This window comes from Empidonax traillii, unplaced genomic scaffold, assembly GCF_003031625.1.
Source record: "Empidonax traillii isolate 1590-97213 ecotype Southwest subspecies unplaced genomic scaffold, ASM303162v1 scaffold248:size1534464, whole genome shotgun sequence".
Lineage (NCBI taxonomy): Eukaryota > Metazoa > Chordata > Aves > Passeriformes > Tyrannidae > Empidonax > Empidonax traillii.
Window position 1 is genome coordinate 1,040,997 of NW_020955441.1, and position 25,861 is coordinate 1,066,857.

Here is a 25,861-nt window from a genome sequence, read left to right on the forward strand (position 1 = left end):
CGCTCGCGGGGCCGCGGCCCGGCACGACATGGCGGAGAGCGACAGGGCCGAGGCGGCCGCGCCGCGTAGGGCCGAGGAGGCGGCCGGGCAGCAGCCCCCGCAGCCCCCGCTGCCGCAGCAGCAGCAGCAACCGCCGCCCCAGCAGCAGCAGCCGCCGCAGCAGCAACAGCAACAGCCGCCGCAGGATGAGGAGGCGGCGGCGGCCGCGGCGCCCGGGAGCGGCGCGGGCAGCGCTAATGGCGTCAAAATGTGTGTGAGGGCAGTGCGGGGCAGGGCCGGGCGGGCGGCGGGGGCAGCGCGGGCCGGGGCGGCGGCCCGACCCCGCCGTGCTCTGGGCTCCTCCCCCGCGGGGCTGGGGCACGGCCGGGGCTGGGGGCCCCTCCCGGCCCGGGGAGGCCGCGGGCTGGGCACGGGCAGGAGGGGTGGTCGCGCTCGGGCAGCGGCCGCGGGGGCTGGGCCCTGTGGGGCCTCCCCGGCGGGCAGCGCTGCGGGACCCGTTTCCAGGGGTGTCCGCATCGTTTCTGGTGCCGGTCACGTTTCCACTTGTGGCCGGAGCCGTGTGTTCTGTAGAGCCGCTGAACTAGTCTTTGTTTACGCGGGGGTGGTAAGGCAGCCCTGTAGTGATAAACTTTCTAGAAACAAAACACACACATGCGTGCACGAAGTTTTCTTGTAAATTGTAACATTTTTATACATGGAGTATGCAGATTGTGCCTTGTCTAAAAGGAACATAGTATAAGGGAGCTGGAACTACCAGTTCTCTAGAACAATACCATGAATAACTTCTTATGTGAGGGGTTGCTCTTGATGTCAGGCTTTCAGAGTTGATACTCTTTGCATAAACTAGGTTTTGGCCTCAGATCATTAGAACTTCCATATCTCGTCTAATCTCATTCAAACCTTGGAGGGAAAATGGATTTATAGTAGACTTAACTGTTGCAGTACATCAAAGCTGTTGCGGTCTGTTAAGTTTTGACATGTTCCAAGCAGCCTAGCTCTGATACTTTTGTGTTTAAAAAAAATGCATGTGGGATCAACTTCAGTATAAAGTTGAAGGAATAAGGACATAGTTCATGTCTTTATTTGACTCCCTGTGAAATTTAGTTTAGTTTACAAGTTATAAATTTTACATTACTATAAAACAAAAGTTGTGGTTTTACTTTTCTCCCCTGTGAGTCTGGCCCTCAGCTTCCAAACTACACAGATTAGAATTGAATTTCCACAGGAAGATTGTCACCATTTTGCTCCTTTTAGGTTTGTAAATTTTATTGTCTTTTGGGGTTGCTGCTGCTGAAGTAATGACTTAATTTCTCTGTATCCCTCCCGACAGCAATGTCTTCCTTTCCCTCCAAAACCTCACAAGCAAATGAAAAATCCCAGGCATTCCATGTGGTAGAAATCACAACTTGAAGTCTGAAAGTAACGCAGAGTTCTTGGTGACAGAGATACAAATCTTGTTCTTTCACACAGAGTTTCTGGTCTTCCCCAAAACACATGTACAAAGGATTAAGGTGTCAGCGGGCAGGTGCAATGTACTACTTAAAGTATCAGTAACCCGGTTTGATTAGCACTCGTTAAATTGGAGAGGAATCCTGGTCTCAACTTGCACACTTCCCCAAGCTTATTGTACTGAGCAGTGGGAACTGTTCCACTGTTCCACAAAGCTGAACCGATCCATGTGCTTTGGAATCACATGTAGTGAACTTGCGTTTCTGTCTCTGCTGGTCTTGCTGTGGACACTTGTGAGCACAGAAGTTTGTTTTTAAAAGATCAACTTTTAGGGCTTTCATGCTGGTGTATCTTGTGCTTATTGTTTTTTAGGTTGCTAGTTTTGTTTGTGGAAACCTTGTCTTTTGTTTTCAAAACTTTATGGAAAGTTCAAAAGCCTTTTTTTGCCAAAGGTGTAATTGCTCTTGCTAATCAATGAGGACATGCCTTTTTTTTTTTTTTAAAGAAATAATTGTAGATTTTTTTTTCCAATACTAGAAATTTGCTTGTGATTTCAAAGGCAAATATTAATTAAATGTATAAAATGTGTAGCTCATACAAAAGGTGAAGACTAGAAATTACTATTGTTTTTCCCTCAAGAAAGTGTCAGTTCATAGATTCTGAGGCTGTCTTTTCTGTGGTCTGTAGGTGACTAACGTGACACGCTTTGAATGTATTATTTGATTGAAATTATTTTTAATATTCAAGGAGGAGGGTAAGAGCTATAAAAGGATCTCTGCCTCCAGCTTGTTCCCTGGCCTGTGTTGGTCTTGGCAGATGAGTTTTGCAAGAATTGTTTCTTTAATTAATTGTCTATTTTCAGGAGACTGGCTGTGATTCCCAGACTAAGTGAAGTGTCGTCTTGTTTCCCAGATTTTGGAGTTTATGCCGGACTCGTATCCTCTTTGCTCTCTACTGATTTGTACAGCCAGGTCTTGCAGAGCCTGTGGATTCCATATTTGGAGACCTGTCTGTTCCTGTGCACTGCACTGAGCACCGAGGGGCTGTTTCATAATCCTTTAAGCAGCAAAGAGCTTAAAAGGCTAAAGAGAATCCATTGCTCTAATCCTAAAACTTAAGGAGGAACTCGGATTTTTACTGGGAGTCTCATTGGGCAGGAGTTTTGCATTTGCAAATGGAACTGGATTGGAAGGAACTGATCTGACTGGAAAACCTGACACTCTGCTCTTTCCCTCTCTCCCTCCGGCTCTCCCTCTCTCTCTCTCTGCATTGTTCCCTCCATTTCACTTCATTACACAGCCACACAAGAATTATGTTGTCACACGGGTAGGATGGTGTGGAGGAGGGATGATGTGGAGGGAAACTGGAGGATGCTTGAAGCAGATAATGTGTCATTGACTTGAAACGTTTTAAATTTTACAAATGCTTGGCCCAGAGGAGTGTCCAGGCATTTCCTAGTTGCTAATCTTCTCTTAATCCCCTTGTAAACACAAGGACTGCGAAGTTCGTATTGTATGAGTATTTCAGAATTGGGGAAAAAGTCATGGGAGGAATATGGATGCGTTTGAATTTATTTCTCCCTGGAATGTGGCCAAGCTTGAGCAGATAATACATGAAAGGCTACTTGCATGTGCTTGTGAGTGCAAGATTTCCACTTATTAACTTTGCAGAGAGCTGAAAATACTCATCTCAGTTAATCAAAATCAGTGATCTTACCATTTGTTGTGGTTGTAAAACTGAAGTGCTTGTTTTGGCTAATTTTCCACCAGCAACCTTCCAAAGTGTCAAAATGAGATAAAAACTAAGCCTTCTGAAATGTGGGAAATAAAGACAGTGATGTAATATAAGGAGGGTTCACAATCAGTTACCTCTGTCAGTCCTGTAGGACATCACCTTCTCATTGTTCTAACTTGAGTGGCTAAGGCTTGCTTTTTAAATAAATGTTTGTATAAAAATACTTTTTAAGCTTCTCTTTAACTAAGTAGACAGTGATGTGTGTCTCTTAAGTAGTATCTGTTTAGTGGGTCACATTTGTGTGGCTTTGTTCGGTGGATTCTTTCAGTGCAGCAGTTCTCCTGTTTTAAATAACAGTTCAGGCACCTTGAGCCTCTGGTGTTATGTTAAATCAGCTTGGGATAGTAACAGTGTCGAGAATGCCACAGAGTTCTGAGATTACATCCAATTCTGGTCAAAGTGTATTGTTTCATTGAAGTTGAGATTTTGGCTGCTTTAAAAGAGAAGCAGCAAATTTTTTATTAAATTTTAAAAGGGGAGCAGCTGCTATTGATAAACTTTTGAAAGACCGAGGCCAGAATTCTGTTTATTGTTTCTGCTGGATAATATCTGGTGACTTAATTAGTCTTAGGTGCATATCATGGCTTAATACATCTATTCCCTATGCATTTAGCAAGTTTTCAAACTCTAGTAGTGCTGAGCAGTGAGACTGAAAAAGTATTTGTTCTTCTTAGTTGAATTTTAATTTCTGTCTAAAATCAATCTAACACAAATTGTGAATAAAAATTATTTATGTGGTAGATAAAATACAATGTGATTTATAGCCTATTGGAGTTGATTTTGATCTATTATTATTACATTGAAGAAAGCATACTGAGCTGCTTTGTAACTGTTTTAACTCTAACTTTGGGGGGTGAATATTGTGTAACTTGGCTGAATGTGATGTGCAGATTGGGGAAGCACCAAAGCATGGGTGCTAAGAGCTGATTTTTCAGCAGAGTCATTCTATTTTGGTATTTGTAGTAGTCTACAGATACTGTCTTTGTGAATCTTGGCAGACGTGATGCCCTGGAACAGGTTGTCCAGAAAATTGTGGATGCCCCATCCCTGGAAGTGTTCAAGGTTGGCCGGGGCTCTCGGCGCCCTGAGCAGTGAGAGGTGTCCCTGCCCATGGCAGGGGGTTGGAACGAGATGATCTTTAAGGTGCCTTCCAACCCAAACCTTTCATGGATTCCTTGATTCTGTGAAATGGAATGTAACTGAAATAGCAAGATGTACTTTCTTTACTTAATATTATAATGTTATTTTTTTGTTTGAGATAAAACAATGTATTTTGGAATTACCCTCTTAATGCAAATTTATTTTTCCTAACTTGAAAAGCAACATTTGACATCCTGGAAGTTCTAATAGCACAGAGGAGATAGGCAGATATGTAGATATATATGATAGGTAGGTATATACACACACACACACACACATATATATATACATATATATATAGATATAGGAGCTATGTTGGTCTAACACAAGACTAATAGTGTTTTTGTTTGGATTTTTTTTTTTAATCTAGGGATAATGATGAGACAGCAAAAGAGGGGAAAGCACCTGTGAAAGAGAAGTACGTTGCAAAAGCGAAGGCAATCCCTTCTCTTGGAAACAAGAATAGATTCCACCCCTATTCCAAGGAGAAGAATGCAGGCTCTGGAGACAAGAAGGCTGTTAATCGTAATAGAGTTTTTATTAGCAACATCCCATATGACATGAAATGGCAAGCTATTAAAGATCTTATGAGAGAGAAAGGTAACTTATTCCTTATAATACACTTCACCTAGAAAGGGATAGGACTCAACTGCAGTGTATGTGTCCTTTGAGCCACACAGATTTGATTTGCCTTTTTTTGTTTTGGCCTTTACTTGGTACATCTATCTCCCTTCCCTCTCTTTCATCCGAGACAATTGCATTGCAGGGTAGGATGGGTAAATGAAGTGCTCAAACCTTCTGCCATTCTGGTGTGACAGTAGAGAGTATATGCATGACCTCATGACTTCCTAAAGAGATTTGTGTTTTGTCTAGTTGTAGTTTCTGTAGTTTTTTTTTTTTTCTTCAAGGGCTATCGTATTTAAGCAACACAATAAGTGTGTTAAAATGAATAATAAGGGATGTTCAAAAGTTGTTTTGTATTTCTTTGGTGGAATCTGGCTGTGGCATTAACCTTGTCTGCATTGTCACTACTGCCATGACTGCTTGTCTGGAGATTTGTATTAAAAGCTTGTTACTATTGTTGCAGTTCTGATAGAGAAATCTTACTGCCCCCAAAATTTTGTTTTAAGTTTGGGGTAAAATAATGATAATATATGGATTTTGTAAAAAGTTAGTTCTGTGTTTTCCTTGAAAAATTGATTCTTCAAAAGTAATGCAAAGCACACTTGGCTTTTAGGCTGTGAAAAATGCCAGTACCCAGTTCTGTAACTGCTGGTTTATCTGTTGTAAGGTGACGTGACTATTTGATTGGTTTATTCACTGAAACTTCCTACTTTAGAAAGTGAGTCGCTTGCTGTGAAATATTTGATGTGTAAATTTGGTTATTATTGAAGGCAAACTTATGATTGAAGATATTCAGGTAGAAAGTCACCTTAAAACAGGTGTTGTGAGTAGGATGATAAATGTAACACTTTCCAGTGAACGTTGCCGTTTCATTTGTTAGGTTAAGGGACTCTGTATATCTGAATTTGTTCACCAACTATATCATACTGGCCAAAATATGATCTGTAGTATGAATTAGGTTAAATATAGTTGTTTGTTTTTAGCTTTTGAGAATGTGGCTGCTGCATATTTCTGAAAATTAGCTAAATTACATAGCCATTGACAGGAGGTATGTTGGTCTGGTTTTGATTGTTGGTGAATAATAGGTGATTCTCTGTAGACTTGTGCACAGGGGCACAGAAAAGAAAGATACTGGTGTTTAAATGCATTGTCTCTTGGTATTTTCCCTTTGTATGTCTTATGTAGTTGGTGAGGTTACATACGTGGAGCTGTTTAAGGATGCTGAAGGAAAATCAAGGGTAAGTGCCGTGGGCAACAATCTGCTAGAGGTTTAAAAGTTCCTCAGCAGTTTTATTTTTGTATAATACCTGTACCAGTTTTTGGAAAGTAAGTTTCATTTTTACACTGATTTTCATTAAGGTAGCCTTGAGGATTCTGTACTAGAAGTAGTCTGACACTTTCATGCAACTCACACTGGCTGGCTGTAAAGGACAAAGTACTTCTGTAAATGTTAACAAATGGCATTTACTTAATTCTTCTTTTTAGCCAACACCTTTGTTTTGGTACAAATTGTTTCATATAAAGGAGGTTCAACAAACCACTAATTTTATTTAAATTCTGTTAGTGTAGTATTCTCTTCTTGGGCCAATGAGTATAAAATGTTAGCTAAGAATATACTGTGTGAAGTGCCTGATTTGACAGCTCTGCAGGGTTGGTACTTTAAACACTGGATCAATGTATTTGCTTTCCTAAAACTAAATGGAAGGAGATGGTTGGTAGCCAGCAGAGTGCCTGCAATGAGGCACTAGGAGTGAAGATTGTTAAAGCTCCTCTGTCTTCTTAAAAATAGTCAAAAGTTGGGCCAACAGCAGCTCTGAACCTGCAGTGAGAACATGAGAAATGCAGGTTTGAGTCTTAGCCGAGGTTGTATCAATTGTTGTAAATTACTTCTTTAATACTAAAACATGGCTGTCAGCTTTGCTATACTTAAAGCAATCCTCTATGCTTTGCTTTATTAGAAGGATTCTGGTGCAGTCAATCAGGTTATTTTCTTACAAGGTAATTTCTCAATTCTGCTGTAATACTGAAGAGGTATGCAGACTCCTTGTTCATTGTACTGGTATACTTGATGCAGGTAGATTTGAATTCTTTAGTCAGTGGGCAGCTTTTAATGACATGATGAGTGTCTTGATTGGTTTTTGGTTATGTTTTGGGGTTATTTTCTTTCTACCCTTTCCCTCCCACCTCCTCTCCCCAGTTGTCCTTACATGGATCTGTGTGGCATTTTTCCAATTCTGGTTTGACTCTAAGAGAGTAAAAGACAATGTATTCTCTTGCATTTGAAAGGTATGTATATTGAGAAAGCAGGAGAAATTCAGATTGGCTACCACTAAAGAACACGTATTATGGATTTTGAAGCTGAAAATAACTTGCATAGTTATTTAACAGTGAGCTGGGATCTTAAACTGGAATCTTCATTGCTCTGTTATATGTGCTGACTGACTTCTTGTTTGCTTGTTTTCTCTTTACATATGATGACAAATCTCATGGATGTAGGGTTGTGGGTAAGTTTCTTTTTTTAAGTGTGTAGAAACACACTGATACTCAAACATTCTATTTGTTTTGGCATTTTGGACTTTATTGTAATACTCTAAATGTTTTGTTCTCTCTAAGTGTTGTTGAATTCAAAGATGAAGAATTTGTTAAGAAAGCGTTAGACACTATGAACAAATATGATCTTAGTGGAAGACCCCTGAATATTAAAGAGGTATGGTTATTGCTGCTGTTTTGAATTTGAATTAATGAAGATACTGTAGATGAGTATCTACAATGATAGATGACAATACAGTATTTTGAGAATCTTACATGTGTAATTTCCAGTTTAAGTTTTTGTGAAATTTTCTTAATCGGCTGAAGTCCCTCTTGGCTTGCAGAAGGTCAGCTATGCCAAATGAACTGGCAGAAAGTGTATCCTGGAGTCAGAATAATCTAATGCTGTTTTTTCTTTAAAACAACTTTAAATTCATGTTCTTACCTAAGTGTCATCAGGTCTTTTCTAGCTTGAATAATTCTATGTTTACATTGCTTACCTGCCTCAAAATATGGCACAGAATGAGCTAATTGTTAGAATACTACATATGTGCAACAAGGGGGCTGGAAGCAGAGAAGTTATGCTGCCTGGAAAGTGAAATAATACCAACATTTCTGTTGTAGTGTACTGTATCACAGTATCTGAGGCAGTTCTTCTTGTCCTATTGCAGCTTTAATAGTGGTATTAATAAATAATACAAACCCACCACCTGATTAAATTAATTCAGTTCTTGGAGGAAGGTGCCAGACTGACAGTCCTTTAGCTTGAAATCTTTTCTACTTGTCCACAGGGTAGGTGCAGCATGTGAAATGGCAGTGCTTCCTCAGCACGTGCTTTGCCAATATCCCTCAACCCTCATCTGAAAGGACCCACCTCTAGAGGAGAGCATTAGGTCTCCGTGCTAATTTGATCCCTCTGACATGGACAAGGATATCAGCTGATAATTTTGATGGGTTTATGTAGAATTTCAGCAGTACTTTTTGTTTGTTGCCAGTCCTGTTGTTGCTCGTTAAGTGGCTTTATTTTTGCCCGTGTTTCAGGATCCTGAAGGTGAACATGCTCGTAGGGCATTACAGCGTGGGGGAGGACAGTTTCCAGGAGGACACGGACCTGATACAGCACCTGGAATAATGAATTTACCACCTTCTATTCTCAATAATCCAAACATTCCTCCCGAAGTTATCAGTAACTTGCAGGCAGGAAGGCTTGGGTCCACTATTTTTGTTGCTAATGTAAGTTTAAAACTGCATTTTATATCTTTAGTATTTGATCTTTGTAAGACATCTTCTACCTGCTTAGTTCAGTTTTAGTATAAAGGGGAAGTTGGAAGTTAGTTGGAAGTTAGTATATTCAACTGAAAATGTTGTATATACATATTTTGAACATGGAAAGATACGTTAAACTCTCGAGACTGACATGCACTTATAATTATTGAATAGTTATTTGTTGATTAAAAATATTTTATACTTATTTTTGCTATCTATTTACAACTGCATTTCTTTTTTATTAAATATACACTTGAGTTTATATTGCTAGTTACTTTAGACTAACTTAATGAAGTTCCAACAAATATAACAGTGTAAGTTCTTTATGTGCACAAAAGACTACTGTATCTGCAGGAGGGCTTGTGGAAGTACAGGTGCTCTTCTCAAGATCCAATCCATTCCTCAATGTTATTATGTTAATTAAAGTAAAATGCATGCACACAGAATAAATTGTTGCTTTTAGACTTTGATTTATTGTGTGTGTATTATACAGTAGTGTGGCTATTTACATTCATCAAGCATTTTGTGAAGCGGAAGAGTTAACAGCAGTGCAGAAAATCTCTTCAAATGTAATGGCAGGACAGAGGTGTGCACAGAAATCACTAATCTGTTTCTGTGTGTCAGCTTGACTTTAAAGTTGGCTGGAAGAAGCTGAAGGAGGTGTTCAGCATTGCTGGAACTGTGAAGCGAGCTGACATCAAAGAAGATAAAGACGGCAAGAGTCGAGGGATGGGAACAGTTACCTTTGAACAAGCAATTGAAGCTGTTCAAGCGATATGTATCCTTGGGTTTGGGAAACAATTGATCAAATATGGATTAGTCTTTAGTGGCTTTTGACAGCATAGTTTTGCAAGTGGTGCTTATTTGCCTTATAGCTTGTGTATAGGAAGTAGAGTGTAATACTGTGCAGATTACATTTGTAAAAGTGACCGAGTTTACTGCTAAAGTCTAAAAGTTCTTGGTGGTGGTGAACTAAATTAAAATATCTGGGAGTATGACAGTTGTTAAACTGACTTTCATGTACTTAACAGCTTGTATTGCATCTTCTGGCCTTTGAATTGGCATTCTAAAGATCAGGTAAGGAAAGATAAGGCTCCTAATTATGGTACAGAAATAAAATAAGTTATTACATTAATTCTTCTTAAACAGTAAAATTGCCTTCTGTAGTTAGACTCCTTGACTTGCATTTCTTCAGCAATGTTCAATGGACAGTTCCTGTTTGATAGACCCATGCATGTAAAAATGGTGAGTTGCTTACGTTTCTTGCTACCTTATAATGTCTCTGCCAAAACATTGAAAGGATCATGGTGTGACATCCTTGTTTTTTATCAGGATGACAAATCAGTTCCTCATGAAGATTTCCGTGTTGGGGACAGCAAGAGCTCACAGTTACCTCGTGAGTGCACACTCTGTTTTCTGCTTCTTGCACTTAATATGTGGTGATACATGTTCTGGCACAGTTTAGTACTTTTCTTGGCATAGTTTAGTAGTACCTTTGCTTACTGCGATCTCTTCATGATATAGAAGAAAATCTCTCTTCTGATGATACTTATTTTGTTGTTTTCAAGGTGGTCTTGGTGGCATTGGTATGGGACTTGGACCAGGTGGGCAACCCATCAGTGCAACACAGTTGAGCATGGGTGGTGGAATGGGGAGCATGGGTCCAGGAGGTAAATCCACGTTCTTAATTTTTAAGTCATACAGTTTAAAATTGTCACTTCTGTGTTTGGAAGAATGACAGACTTTTGATAAAGTGTGTATAGTGTGATTTAGAGATTTTAGCTGTCTGTGAATTTTTAAAAATCCATGAGGATCTTGCCTGTCTTCTAAATGTTGTTTTTTCTTTCTGGTTTAAAGGTATGGGAATAGACGGTCCAGGATTCGGTGGAATGAGTAGAATGGGAGGCGGTACGTGCAGTGAAGTTTTTTGCTTTAAGTGTTTCTTTAATACTGTATAGAAAACACTCTTCCTTATTTTACAGGACTCGCTGGATTTCGTGGAATGGAAGGAATGCCTAATATGGGAGGATTTGGAGTCAACCGAATGGGAGGTAGTTGAACACCGCTCCTGTACACTTCTAGTTTGCTAATGTTTATTTATTAAAAGCTCTTCCTTTAGGGATGGATAATATAGATGAGCCCAAGGGAAACAGTTGGAGTAGAGTGGAGGCCTAGGAACTGGCATTAAAATGTTTAATAGGTGCTTCTGACTTGTGCATTAGACCCACTTCTATTTAAACAAGCAGATGTGAAACAAGTATTGTAGGAGCATAAACTTAGATGTTAATAACAGAATATTCCTGATTTTTTGCCCCGTTCTCTATAGAAATGTTCCGTGGTGGAATGGGAGCAAACATGGAGAGAGAATTTGGTCGTGGTGAGATGGCATTGAACCGTGGCTTTGGAGAGTCTTTTGGAAGGATGGGTATGGTAACTGCTAAATTTTTTGTGGAAAATTGCATCCAGAGGAGGGCCACAAGGATGGTGAAGGGTCTGGAGGGAAAACTGTAGGAGGAGCAGCTGAGGTCACTTGGTCTGTTCAGCTGGAGAAAAGGAAACTGAGGGGAGACCTTGTCACAGTTACAGTTTCCTCGTGAGGGGAAGAGGAGGGGCAGGCACTGATCAGTGACAGGACCTGAGGGAACAGCCAGAAGCTGTGTCAGGGGAGGTTTAGGTTGGATATCAGGAAGAAGTTTTTCACCCAGAGTTTGGTCAGACACTGGAACAGCCTCCCCAGAGCCTGTTTGCAAATGCATGGTGGAACATTGTTTTTACTGCAAATCAGGTAGCATTGGATAGGAATGGTGAATTTAGGTGCTTCCAGTTTTCTTCCTGCCTTCTGAGCTCATGCAGCTCAGAATGGTATTTATTTGCCTCTTCTGAGACATCTTTGTTTTGTTTATAGATGATGTTCTTGTTGACAGTGGGGTTCCCTCAAAGGAGTTACTCTTCTATCTTCAGAGGCCTGGAAGTGCTTAACAGTAGAGCCTTCTTGCACTTTGTTACTTCGCTGTTACCTGGATGAATCACAGAATCGTTAGGCTGGAACAGACCTCTAAGATCATTGAGTCCAACCTTTAACCCACCACTGCTGAGTCCACCACTAAACCAGGTCCCCAAATGCCACACTTACATGTCTTTTAAATACCTCCAAGGAAGGTTAATTCCTCCCCTTCCTTCCTCCTCTTGTTCCAGTGACTGACAAACCTTTCTGTGAAGAAATTTTTCCTAATATCCAATCTAAACCTCCCCTGGTGCAACTTGAGGCCATTTCCCCTTGTGTTTTGGGTGAAGAGACAGACCCCTACGGCTCTGCAACCTTACAGAGAGAGCAATAAGGTCTTCCCTGAGCCTCCTGTTCTCCAGACTGAAGATCCCCAGCTCCCTCAGCTGCTCCTCAGAGGACTTGTGCTGCAGACCCTTGACCAGCTTTGTTGCCCTTTTTTGGGCACATTCCTTCTTGTAATGACAGGCCCAAAATTGAACACAAAGTAATTGTGTGGAAGTGATAAGAACATAACAAGCTTGTCCTTTGAGCTAGGCCTGATGCCCTGGAATTAATGTCTTAGAATGTATGCTCTCACTCTGGCTACTTGCAACATTGTATAAACATCTGTTTCCTGAGTGAAAAATGCAAAGCCACTCTAGTTGTAAATGTTCATGCAAGCAGCATGCTCTGAGTCTTCTGGTAGCACGTTGGGTTTGAAATGCATGCACATGGGCATTGTGAGAAACTGGTGTGGGAGTCTTTCATTCAGTAGACACAGCAAGCTTCATCTTGCAACCTGGCAGCAGTCTTACCATTTAAATAGTGTTCGGAGAATCAAGATTAGAGTTTCCCAACTTAATCTTAAATAAATTACAGCACTCGAAAATACAATAGTTAATAGAGACCATGTTTAATCAGGGAAGGCCCTACTGTACTCTTGTTACAATATTTAGGTTAATGGTATTTTAAGAGGAAATAACTGTGAAGGCATTTGGCTTTAGTAACCTTGAAACCAGGGAGAGTGTCTTTGATTGAGCTATGGCATCAATTAGTGAAACTGAGGATGTTTGATTTGGAGCAGAATTGCTGAATTTTTGTACTGTGAAGTTCAACTAAGATGAAGCCTTGAGTTTTGAGGTTGTCCTTCCCAATGTGGGAAATGGCTCATTTAGTTTTGTCATGTTTGTGCTGCTGGCAGACTGTCAGAGGGGAGGAGGAAAGCTAGAAAGAAATCAGAGTAGCTTAAACCCCATAGTAGAAAGGGAGGAACTAAAGGCACAGGTTAAAGTGTTCTGTAGAAAAATACTGCCAGATAACACTGAGATCAGTGCACTTCATCAGCATGTGCTTTGTTGTTGTCACTAACTCTTGGTTTCAGTGTATGTCACTTCATTATTTTTCTCTGTTTAGGTGGTGCAATGATTGGTGTTTTTGCAGGAGGAATGGGAGCACCTAGCATGGGCCCAGTAAGATCTGGAATGAGTAGGTTGACTTGTTTCAATAGAACATAAATGCATAGGCAATGTCGTGATGTGGTGTACATGTAATTGTATCAGAGGATTTCCTTGTAGTGTAGTGTCTTGCATCTATGGAAGAAGTAGAGTCCTGTTGCACATGACTGCAAGTCTGATAGTTTTCAAAGCTCTTTTGTTGAGGTAAAAATTCAGAAGAAAACTTGATAATACAGTCTTTCCCTTAATTCTGGTTTTGAAATGGTTTTAACTTCTAGTTTGGAGGGAGAGGTGATTAAAGTAAACTTGTGTTCCAGAAAAAAGACAGATAGGCACATTTATTTGTGTAAAACTTCATGAAGCTGAACCTCAATAATCAGTCATCATTGAAATAAAAATCAGGCTTGAATTTCACATTATTACTCAGTTTAATTTTGTGCAAAGCTCCAATAATGAGTTTGTATTGCAGCAAATATCTGAGTTCCTTAGGCTAGACCAGATGAGAAACTAAAATTTTGCTAGTGCCAATCTTGAAAGGCATAAGGCTTAAAAAGAATGTCTCTCATGACTGCTCTTGATAGTTTTGCTGTATATTAATTTTTAATTATTAATCCAGAAATAATACTGAATGCCATTGCTCTTAGTTTCTTATATAATATATATTAATTTTATATATATATAATTAATTATATATATATATAATTATATTTCATTGCTTATATCATAGGGAAGTCCATGTTCTTTACAGTGCTTGGCAGTAACTTCTGTTTTCTGCAAAACAGAGCCTTCTGTGGAAAATTTTGTCTTTGGGTGTGGCTACTGCTGCATTAAGTAAAGCTCAATGTAAATGCAGGAAGCCAAATAAACAATAGTGTATTTGGTCAAATTATCTGTATCTTAGCATTGCCAGTTATTTACTTGATCTTTTTGGTACAGTGTGTCACATATTTATTAATTAAACAGGACAGCCTTGAATCTGAATTGTAGTGTTCAACACTTTGCTACATTAGGTGGTATGGCTAGCAGCTTGATGCAGTCTGGTTTTCTATTTTAGAACTGACACTTTGTGTCTTGTAATACTTTTACAAAATACTTGTGTGTTTATTACTAAAAAGAGATTTTTATTTTATCCTCCATTTCTTTCTCTACGTAGGTGGTGGGATGGGTGGTATGAACAGCATGGCTGGAGGAATGGGAATGGATCGGATGAGCGCTGGATTTGATCGAATGGGACCAGCCATGGGTGGAGGCCTGGACAGGAACATCGATATCGATCGAGGGTTTGTGCCTGGCCCCATGGGAAGTGGCATAAGAGAGAGATTGGGCTCTAAAGGCAACCAGATATTTGTGAGAAATGTAAGCAATTGAATATATAGAAGCCACGAGCTTATTTTGTGTGTATATTTGATTAGATGCTCTTTTTCTCTCTCTAATACATTGTTATCAATAATGTGTTTTCATTCTAGCTTCCTTTTGACTTGACCTGGCAGAAGCTAAAGGAGAAATTCAGTCAGTGTGGTATGTATATGAATCTTGCCCCTGCTCAGCTCCATCAGCTTCATGTTTTATGTGGTGTTCATTAGATAAGGACAGGAAGACAAAACTGTTGGCTTACTCTGAAGGACAGTTTGGTGAGCTTAATCTTTCTTACTTCACCCAGCTTTCTTGAGTTATACAAATAATTTTTAGCCATGGCAGAACACAAGACCAAGGTACAGTGTAGGCTATGTTGGCTCTGAGTGCTCACCTGCTATAAACTTTTACTTATTCCATTAATAAAATTACTCTTTGAGATTTTCCTTTTTTGACATGTCCTCTGGCCAGTAAGAGTATATAGTGTAGAGTTTCTTTTGAGATAAATGGATGCAGGGACCTGGGCCTGTGCAGGTCATGCATTACTTCAAAAAAATGGTGCTGCATCAAATCAGAGTTAGTAGTTTTGCCAAAGTGGCAGATTGGTATTTTGTGCATATAGATGATCCTGATTAGCATCTCTGCAGGCTGTAATGTTGCCCTTTATCTTAAGAAATAAGGGGCCTTTTGATATACGATAAAGGATTGCTACAAATATTCAATATTTTTTTAATGTAATTCAGAAAAGTTTGTCTTTACACAGAAGTAAATGAAAAATAAAGCTTGGGTATAGAAATACATGATGTGTTTTAAAAACACATTTTCAGAGCAGAAAGCTTTAACTGAATTACAGGATGACTTTTATTTTGGAGAGACAGAAAAGACAAATAATCTAAAACTGCTGATGTCTAAGCTGTTTGCAGATTTGGTATTAATTGAACTCACTGTTCAACTATGAAAAATTATAAGGTGTTGATTTTTTTTTTTTGTTGCTGGAGGATATAGTGCAACAGGTTTTTCTTTTTTTAATTCTTAAATGCCTGGCAACTTTCAGATTGTTCAGAATTTGGTTTTTTCAGTCATCTTTTTCAGCTAACAGATGTAGTAATTATGTTCAGCTGCTTTTAAGAATTATAAGCAACAGATTGTATTCATGCCAGTATCATAAGGAAATACAAAGACTGTGTCTCCCAGTGTTCAGTTTCTTTCAGTGAAAGGCCAGTCTTATATGATGTTTAAAAATAAAAAGCCATGTATTGTAGTGAAAAGTTTTTTGTTCGTAGTGGCATTCTGGGGCTCAGGAGGGATGTGCTATAACACACCATAAGTGAAAACTCATTAGCTCCAGGGAACTGAACATTCTCAGAGGTACCAAGGCATCTTCATAAAAGTAACGCCTTGTGAGTTGGGTGTCCAACCTCAAGAAAGCTTGGCAAGAATTGAACAGTGCATATTAGTTATCCACCACTCCTAACCCGGTAACTGCATTGATTTAAAGACTTGAGTTTTGCTCTGCAGCTCCTTAACAAAACTGTTTGATTGTTGCTATTGCTTGATATGTTTTTGAACACTGTGGACTGGATTGAGCTGCAGTTCAGTTAATGCCTGTCAATACTCACCCTCCTGTCAGTGTCTGTAAATGAAACACAAACTTTTCCCTGAGTCTTACAGGGCACTTTGTTTCAAACTTGAGGTCAAACACAGGCATAGTTACACTTCATCTTAATGCCGGTGTGAAGATTTGAAATAGTGGATCTTAATTAAGATTCTTCACTGCTATTTTGTCCCGTGTCCCCTTGCCTGAATGAGTGAATGTACCATCAGTCTGGAAGTGCCAATTTCATATGTTCCCCTAGATTATACTTAGAAATGCTTTTTTATCACTTCTGAGTTCTTTAAGTTGTTAGTGCACTGAGGACTTGAAATAACTGCTGTTTAACTTATTTATTCAGGTCATGTAATGTTTGCAGAAATAAAAATGGAGAATGGAAAATCAAAGGGCTGTGGAACAGTCAGATTTGACTCACCAGAATCTGCTGAAAAGGCCTGTAGGATAATGAACGGCATAAAAATCAGTGGCAGAGAAATTGATGTCCGCTTGGATCGCAATGCATAATTTAAAACTGTGTGTTCAGGAACATTCCTATGTCTTGTTTAGCTTCTCTATCTTAGCAAGTCATTTTTAGTAACATTGTATGCTTACAAAAGCTGTAAAAAGGAACTTTTAAATCCCACCAGCCTTTAACAGTATAGTGTTTAATATACTGTGATACTTGTTAACTGAATCTTACTATGTTTGGTTTTTAAAGACAATTTGCCTGATTTTTGTTGTTTTTTTAGAGGCACTGAGCACCTGCAGGTCCCTGTTGACCGTGGAAGCTTTGGATGCTCAGTGCCTTTGGAAAATTAGGCCAAGTGTCTCTAGTCATTCAGTTTAAATGAATGGTTATACTGTTTTTAATAAAATAAGCCATTTTCTCTGTTAATCTCAAGATTGCATAGTGGGATTTATTTAGTGTTTTATGATTTTTATTTTTGCCCTCCAGTGTGTATCAACATTGTAATGTAAAAAGTAGATGTCTTTTTTTTTTCAGAATTTTGGTTTTATATGTGCATTGTAGTCATACTGTAATTCTTAACTCTAAAAGAAAGGGCTCCAATTAGGCTGTGATGTTTTTGTTCTACTTAATATTACTTTGATGACATGAATTAGTTCTGTATATAAGACTTAGAGCCCAATGGGAGTTTGGAGTTGTTTTTTTTTATTTTATTTTATTTTATTTTGACTAAATGAAGAAACTGATCTTTTCCTCCTGTTTTAATTTTTTGCATCAGTATAATCACTGATTAAAACTAGTTACCACAGACCCTTGTAGGATTGTTTCCTATAATGCCAAGTTCATATAAAATTGCTAGTACAGTAAATACTAAGTACAGTACAAGACAAATTGTTCCCAATTTTTTATCTATTTTCCAGCCATTCAGGTGAACTGCCAGAAAAACAAAAACAACAGAACAGATAAGAGAAATGGCTGTGTATGTCAGACCACTGCTGTTCACTTCTATGGGTCCTGATGTATTTATGAAGGCAGTTTTTATAAACCAGGGTATTCCCAGACAGAGCATATCGAATACATTGGATCCTACAATGTTAGACATAGCCATATCTCCATTTCCTGTAAAAGAAGAAAGGCAAATTAAGTTTGCTTAATTGTATTGGATGAAATTGCCAAACTGTTTTGGAGGAACAGACTGTCAGCCCTCAGTTTCTCACAGAGCACCCTTTTCAGATTTTGCATCGAAGGAACTGTAGTCACGATTCTACAGAACATGGTTTTGGGTACCAAAAGCATAAAAATATCTCCCTAAATCACCAGCATCTGCACAGTTGCACTTAAAATAAGCTAGACAGGCTGTTATAAGGTCCAGTTAAGTTTAAAATACCAAGACCTACAGTTGTGTTCTGCAGTAAAACTGTAATACTTGATCAGCAACAAATAAACCAATCTAGAATACTTCTCTGAGATACTCTGAGAAGCTTTGAAATGTCTGAGCCACAGCTTTTTCAGGTAAGCTATTTATTTATTTTTAGTAAACTTAAGCTCTAGAATCTGGAGCACAAATTTTGAAGTTACTCCTAGAATTCCTGGAAATGTTGACTAGAATTCTTTTTTTTCTTGGTACCTCTTGAACACATCCATTGGCATGAGGCGAAATACTAAAATCTGTACCTTTTCGAGCCACCAGCACACTTGCAACTGTATCTGGTACACTTGTTCCTGCTGCTAGTAATGTGAGACCCATTACTGACTCTGGAATTCCCAGTGTTTCACCTGCAGTTGATAAGTAACAGTAGAAATGGTTTTAGTTAGGTTTCATCCAAAGAAAGTGCTTTGCACTTTGTTTGCTGGAGAAAGAAGTAGTAATCATACAGTAATTTCAAATGGAATGAGTCAGCTAACTTGACTACATATGAAGTGACTAAATCACAAAGTAGTTAAGAGTAACAACATAGAAATACCATTCTGTCCTTGTTCTTCAATCAAATCAAAAAGGAACTATAGTTTAGTAACCATCTTAACAAGTTTCTTAAAGACCTGTGTGGAATGTCTCCAGTGGTCAAGACAATAGCAGTTATGAATTTTTTCTTGCAGATAAGGTAGATGTTTAAATATCTAACAAATAACTAGGATTTTTAATTTTTTTTTTCTTTTTTTTTTGCTCTCAACTTTAGAAAATGCAGTCTCTCTTATGGTTCTGGGCATCTCATTAGTGTTCAAAAGACTTATGAAGCAATAACTCTTATAATCACCCTCTTTAAAGGGGAAAGGGAAAAGCACATGAATTTTCTTGGGTAGGAGGGTCGTTAAGCTATTAGGAGAAAACTGTCTCAACTACATGTTTACCATTTCACTCCAATTAGAAAGTGCTTAGATTTGGAAGAATCGAAATGCAGAATTTTTATATGACTTGTAAGTACAAGTAACCCTTTGGAAGTGTGAGTTCCTTTAAGTAAATACTTGTTTAAATTAAGAAAAGTTTTAAACTGTTTCTAAAAGGGCAGCTTATTTTTCCTCACTGTTAATTTTTCTTAGCCCCACATGTCCTGTAACCATATTACTTTCTCACAGGTATTCTTCAAAACCATTTTAGCAGTTGTACCATTCAGAAGGGTCAATATGCTGAAGTGTTTGACACCTCTGTTCAAGCTATTAAGTAATGAGTTTTTCTTAAACCTTTTTGTTCACTAAAAACTATGGTAATGTTTTTTATTGTTGAAATCTGAATTATTACTTGCAGTATTTCAGCACGAATTAGAACAGTTTTAATAAAACAAGAGGCAGTGCTCTAAGCTAGGTCAGCAATGCTTGCTTATTGCTTACCAGCTTTAGTCTAGAGCAGCCCAGTAAATTTGTGTTTAAAACTGTTGGGTCAGATCCTGTTGCAGAATTTGTACTCTCTTTATCCTGCCATTGCTCCTAATAGATTTGTAGGATGAGGGACCAACAAAATCAGCTTTTATAAACCATCCAGGCTGGAAAATAATGGGTCAAACCAAGGTGAAGTGTGAATGAACCAGCCTTATGTACCCAACAGTAGTTTCTAGCCCTCTGAAGGTTATAAGACAGAATATAAACTCAGGAGAATCTAATTTTTCTTTTTATTAGATGGATTTATCTTCTATTTAATGTGTAGGGTTGTTTTCTTTTTTCTGGCAACTGACCATAAAGATAGAATATTCTTATTTTTCTAGCCTTTAGTTAATTTTGTGTATCAGTGGCAATGTCTTGCTATAAGTAGTCAGATTTTCTTTCCTAGCAACAGAAAGGTGTACTGAGGTTTGGTTTTGACTATCTAAGTTTAGTCCCCAGCTGTGACACCTTTGTGACATTCTGATAGGCTGATTACGCAACAATAGAATTTTTGAGTCAACCTTCATGGAAGAATCTGGACTTGAATATAATGTGTGTGTAACTTTTAGTGTTTTAACATGTAAACAGAGCATATTTTACCTAGAAATAGTGGGCCAAAGACCCCAGTACTGCCTGTGATGACTATTGAAAGTGAACTACTACACTACTGTACCTGCTTTCATATGAATTAATGCTTTGTCCTGTAGAACAGCAATAACTTTGACTTGAATCCTGTTTCAAAGGCTTCTAGCATCCAGACAGTGAACCCTCGCTCTTTAGATACAACTGGAAAAATATTTGACGAGGGGGTGGATGTGGTGGTTGTTGTATCCAGCCATTTACCAGTAATTTCTCAAAGGTTTACCAAATGTGTAGGTCTGTTTCTGCACTGAACAAGGAGTTATTCATATCTGAGCTAGCAGAATGCTTGAGTAGGATTAGTGAACTATAATGTGGAAATGACAAGCTTTGTAAAATTTCTTTCTGGTTTAAAATTTTGTTTTCTGCTTGTTTTTAAAATTAAAAACTTCATTTCTTTAGAGCTGACTGGAGAAACAGTGAAATAAGGAGACCTTAAGGTACTTTTAGTATTTTTACACACAGGTTCATACCCCTTCCCTCACTTAAACACAATCCTTTCACTGCTTCAGTTTTTGATGATGCACATTTGTAAGAGATTTACATACACACACACCAAGAATGGTTAGTAAACTCATGATGCTATAGTTGAAATAATATAGTACAAAAATTTGAGACTTTTTTTGGCGGTGAATGCCAAATCTCTTACTATAGCACTCATGAAGAATACAGGTGTAGAAATAACAGATCTTTTCCAAAAAACGTAACCTGTAATTCCAGTCTTTGTGGATTTTGTGTTTGTCAGCCTTCAGCATGACAAGTTTATTGCTGTGTATCTAATTGTTTCCCTTAATGAGCAGTTTAATGAAACTCTCTTTTAAAAAGTATAGGCTGGTTTTTTGTAGCTACGTAAACAAATCCTCCTTCCTGTCATGGTAAGCCGTGTGAAGTAGCTAAACTCGGAAGTATTCCATCAGTAGATGGAAGAGGGTGGCCAACTAAGCAGTCAAACACAGGTTTCTGTTGGGTTTTCTTTGTTGTGTTTTTTTACAGCAAAGTCTGAGTTGCTAAACTGACTGTTGGTTGTGGAAATGGAAATTTCACAGGGAGAAAACTGTTTTTCCAGTGATTCTTGGTTGGTTGATGCTGTATAGCAGCAGCACTTTGGGTACCTACCTGCTATTGTTATCATCCATACAAGAACATACGTTATTGCAGAAATCCATGCTGCTGAAATTAAAAATGTCACCATGAACCAGTTCCTCCAAAACTGTCTTCTGCAATCTGGTATAGTCAAATAGAGTAGTGTAATAATGGGAAGGGATAACACCCACAAAATTCTCTTCATATCTGCTTCAGGCATGGTGAAGACATTTGGATGATCTGTTGAAGAAAAAGTAACTATTTTAAATTGTAGCATTAAGTTTGAATCTATAGCATACAGTCTGTTACTGTCCTCTATTTGTGAGAATACTGAAAAAAGGTGAAAAGTACCTCCTTAAGTTCCAGCTGTAGTATTGCCCAGTACCTGCATCACTCTGGACTAAATTCTGAAATCAAGTTACTCTTGGGGAGATTCTGCTTGTACACAAGAAAACCATTTTTCACAATGAGAATAATGAGCTACTAAAATGATCTCCTCAGGGAAGTGGTGGATTCCTAGTGCTGAACACTTTTAAGATTCAGCTTGAACAGGTGCTGGGCCATATTCTCTAGACGGTGCTTTCCCAGGAAAGGATGGACCAGGTGATCCCTTGGGTCCCCTTCCAACCCGGTATTCTGTGATTAAAATGTTCTTTATTACCACATCGCCAAGGTAGATGAAAAATTAACTTTTCTATAAAGGTTTACCCATAACATTTACAAAAAAAAAACTACTGGGCTTTTTGCCTCAGAGGAGACGTGGCCTGTGGCCACATCACAGCTGCTCCTTCTGATGTGATGCATATTTTGGGCTACGAATCTGTCACTGTCATAAGAAAACAGCATATATTAGTACAGTACCAGCGTGGCTTTCAGGTGATAGTGCATTTTACAAGCAGTGTTGCTGGGAAGTTTCAAATATACACAGCAAAGACTGATAGAAGTTCTAATAAGACAAAAATGAGCAACTATCCTTACATTCCTCTAGCAACTAACTTCATATAAATACCACCAGTCCGATTTTGCCTAATTTTATATTCCAGGTTAGAATATAATTTACTTAAATACTATGCTGGAGTTATTTTGTGAACAAAATCTTAAAACTATCTCAGAATCTGCTCTTGATTAGAACTGATGCAGACAGGCATGCAGAGTGCTAGAGACAGCTGTAATAGTGCTTGTACCTCCAGAGATTTCATCAAGCCCATGTAAGCTTGTTGAAAGGTGAGAGTAGTCCAGCTCATCCTGAAAAATTCCGCTGTCTGTCCTTGACTGCTGACGGATTAGAGGTCCGCTCTCTTCCCTCCATCCAACCAGTGGCTGCTGCTCCGCATTCTCTTCCATAGCTTTTGTAAAACATGTACAGCAGGGACTGAACTTTTTCATGAGGTATTGGTTGATTTTAATGTCAAAACACAGTATCAGAATATAACACCCATATATCAATAACAAGGATGCACTTTCATACCTAGAATGAAAAACAGGTTTTATGTAACATGTAGTATAAAAGAACCCAGTGACTGGTCTAAGTAGAGAGAGAAAATTTGCATGAGTAGCAAAAGGAAAACATACAAAGGCATCTTATTTGCAGTTGTATGGCTGATGTCATGGAAGTTTGTGAGTGTCCCCATGTCTTTCAGCAGTTTGATTAATTCCCCTCCTCTGCAGAACCTTGTTTGTGTATTGTATAGCTGCATGTTTCCCAGGGAATCTTACTGACTGAACATCTTCCTGATGTTTGCAAAACTGAGTCTTCATGTGACGGTTAACTTAGAAACTTCAAGAGACTTAGTGCTGGACCTGACTGTCTTTTTGAGGTAACAAGAGTTTTGGTGTTGATGGAAGAGTTACAACATCAGAAACTCGTGATCATCTGGCAGACAAACGTTTTTGTGAACAATTCTGCTATGAAAGGAAAGGCTCAAAAGGAGTAAATGATGAACACTAATTGCTATGCCAGAACAGTTGTGATAGAAATTGTGAAGTCTGTACAGACAAACCTATGCAGATCAAACTTTATAAATATGCAGGGTTTGAATGTTTAGGTAATAATCTTTACAAGCATTGTGACTTTCTGTTTTTTAAAGCCAACAGGATGTTTATTTCTGTTAGTGAACGGCAGTTCAGGCTACTTGAAGTTTGGGGGGTTTTGTTTGTTTTTCAAAACACTGTCTCGCTAATCTCCAGTCAAAATGAATTCAACACAACTTGTGCTCTTACCAGTAAATTCTGTTGTCAGAGATCATCGCAAGGACTGCTGCTGCACTGATTGTATATACCAGACAGTCTCTAAACAGCGGCCAACAGGATAGCCTGGAAACCTGCAGATCAGAGTCATTTACTTTTCTTAAACCTCTCTGTAATACTTTCACTAAGTGCTGTAAATGCTGCATCAATATGTTGTTTCTATATTATGTAAAAATTTAAGATTCTTAGGAATGACTTAAGTATGATATTTAACAAGTTAGTGTTTTTAAAAACTTTCATAGCAAGTTATCTTAAAACTGATTACATGCTGGTTTTGCTACTAAATAATAAACTTGGCAGTTGTCATAGTAAGTCTCCCCTGGCTTTTCTTGGAAAATAAGAATAGAGAACTGTTAGGCTCTTTGGAGCCGAACTGTCAAAGTTGATACATACCACAGTGGAAAACAGTCCACAAGCTGCAGAAATACCAAGAAGATTATAGATTGCTGATCCAAGGATGGTGCTGATGCCAATATCTCCCTTTGTCACGAAAGCTCCTGTAAGGAAAATGACTTTCTGGTATGTTTCAGTTCAACATGCAAGGAAAAGAACTGTAGGTTCTAAGAATTCAAAACATATGTCTCTTACCTAGAAAAGCAGTGACTAGTTCTGGAGCAGAGCTTCCAGCAGCCATAAAGGTTGCTCCAGCCACATCCTGAGAGAGGCCAAGGCCTGAGTGTGGAGCAGAATTGATACTTCAGTAGTCTTACCCTTTACTTGCATTAGTATATAAAGTTAGATGCTACTGCAGTTTAATAGAATAAACTTTCATTACTTTCGTACAGTCAGTGCATTTATTTGAGATTCATCAAATAATATCTTGAAAACTAGCCTCAGTTATTGGGCTAGTTTATTTCTAACTTTGCTACGGAAATTAGTTTAAATACCAGAAAAGAGGTACTGATAATTTTGAGATCATGTGCATATCTCTTGTAACATTGGCATTTGTATGCAGGCTTTAACTGTGTTTCTTATGGGTAATAATTGTGGGGAAATTCTGTGGACTGGTGTGATATTGTTACATGATTCATATCAAGTCTATCATCTGTCTTCCAGGGAAATCTATATTACTGCATCTTCACACACCAGAAACACTAGTTACATGCAAGTTAGTGCTGCAATCTTAAAATCAAATTTTCCCTTTGTATGGACAGTATAAAAGCCCGTGTCTTGATTGAAAGAAATGAGATTTTTGTCCTGGTAAGTTGACTCTTACTGAAATGTAACTCACTCTGGGGATCAAGTCCTCCACAAAGAAGAGGGATGTTTGGCCAACCATAGAGAAAGTCTGGCAAACGCTTATTTATCGTCAATTAAAAAAATAATCAGCTGTACAGCAGTGTTTAAGCTTACATCTTCTGTGAGTGTTCTGGTTTGGATAATGTTTTCCAGTGTTCAGGGATGAGTTTCCCTTAGGAATTTTTTTAATTCTTGGCAGAGAAAAGCTGAATTCCCAGCCAAGACCATCTCTTTAATTCAGTGGTCTGCTGAAGCCAGGGGAATTGATACAGGTTGATTAGATGTCAGAGAACCATTGTAACCACAGTATTCCTTTGTTTCCTGTGTCATACCTTTAATATGTAAACAGTAGCTCATCCTGATACTCGTTCACTACTTTCATAGAAAGAAGCTCTAGGAAGGTGCTAAATTCCTATGTTTATACAGGGAGAGGTTTGGTTTCTTCCTTTGGTTCCACACACCAGCCTTCCCCCGCACTTTTTTTCTTTTACTAGTAATCTGGACATGCTGTTGTGCACCCCAGAGTTACATTGTCAGTTTAGTTAATACTGAGGAAGTGTTAAGATCTTCCTCCAGAAAGAAAGCAAACACTATATGCAGTTTAATTGGAGTAGGTTTTTTCAATATAATATTCATCCTGTGTATCGAATTAAATACTGTACTGATATGTCTATGCACAAAGACTGAAGCTCGCTTAGTTTGGTTTCAGAGCACTCAAACTTTGAAGGCTTTTAAAAGAGAATGTTTTAAGAGAATGTTTAAAGAGAACTGACACCAAGCTCGGTTTTACAGAGAAAAGATCAGGATGTCACTTACATTCACTGATGATCTCTAGGGAGGGTAGGAAGTAATCATCGCACACAATGGACACGGCCAAAAACATGTACAGGATAATTATGAAGTAGATAACGATCCCTCCATCCTTCCTCTCCTGCGGCGTGAAAAATCCTTCAGGAAACTCCGATGAGGACGGCAGGACGCAGCGCGTCCCGTTTTCTGAAAAAGGTGAGCACACAAAGTGTTAACACATGCTGACAGCTTTCCGTCCCGCGGGGCTGCGGGGTTGGAGCTCCGGTGGGTCCCTCAGGGCCGTACCCGCGCTCCCGCCGGCCCGCTGTGCCCGCGCGCCCCAGGCCGCGAGCGCC

General features: G+C 38.8%; 2 protein-coding genes across 9 annotated transcripts; one reads left to right on the forward strand and one right to left on the reverse strand.

The window, feature by feature from the left end:
- Positions 1-18,596, forward strand: MYEF2 (myelin expression factor 2). 8 transcript variants are annotated; one of them, XM_027888932.1, is made up of 17 exons: positions 3-249; positions 4,754-4,983; positions 6,193-6,245; positions 7,504-7,511; positions 7,621-7,714; positions 8,578-8,769; positions 9,427-9,580; positions 9,998-10,047; positions 10,135-10,198; positions 10,371-10,472; positions 10,660-10,710; positions 10,785-10,856; positions 11,129-11,227; positions 13,202-13,273; positions 14,396-14,598; positions 14,709-14,760; positions 16,548-18,596. In XM_027888932.1, exons 1-17 carry the CDS (start codon positions 29-31, stop codon positions 16,709-16,711), a joined length of 1,881 nt encoding a protein of 626 aa, XP_027744733.1. In that variant the 5' UTR covers positions 3-28; the 3' UTR covers positions 16,712-18,596. The 8 variants fall into 8 exon arrangements, with proteins under 8 accessions (XP_027744739.1, XP_027744737.1, XP_027744733.1 ...); XM_027888934.1 differs by having other exon boundaries at positions 10,812-10,856; XM_027888935.1 differs by having other exon boundaries at positions 6-249; positions 10,812-10,853.
- Positions 17,182-25,861, reverse strand: SLC24A5 (solute carrier family 24 member 5). The gene is made up of 9 exons (XM_027888940.1): positions 25,812-25,861; positions 25,533-25,712; positions 24,066-24,149; positions 23,871-23,974; positions 23,451-23,551; positions 22,415-22,698; positions 21,264-21,470; positions 18,327-18,428; positions 17,182-17,771 (listed from the first exon to the last, which is right to left on the reverse strand). The coding sequence occupies exons 2-9, from the start codon at positions 25,597-25,599 to the stop codon at positions 17,449-17,451; spliced, it is 1,272 nt and encodes a 423-aa protein (XP_027744741.1). The 5' UTR covers positions 25,600-25,712; positions 25,812-25,861; the 3' UTR covers positions 17,182-17,448.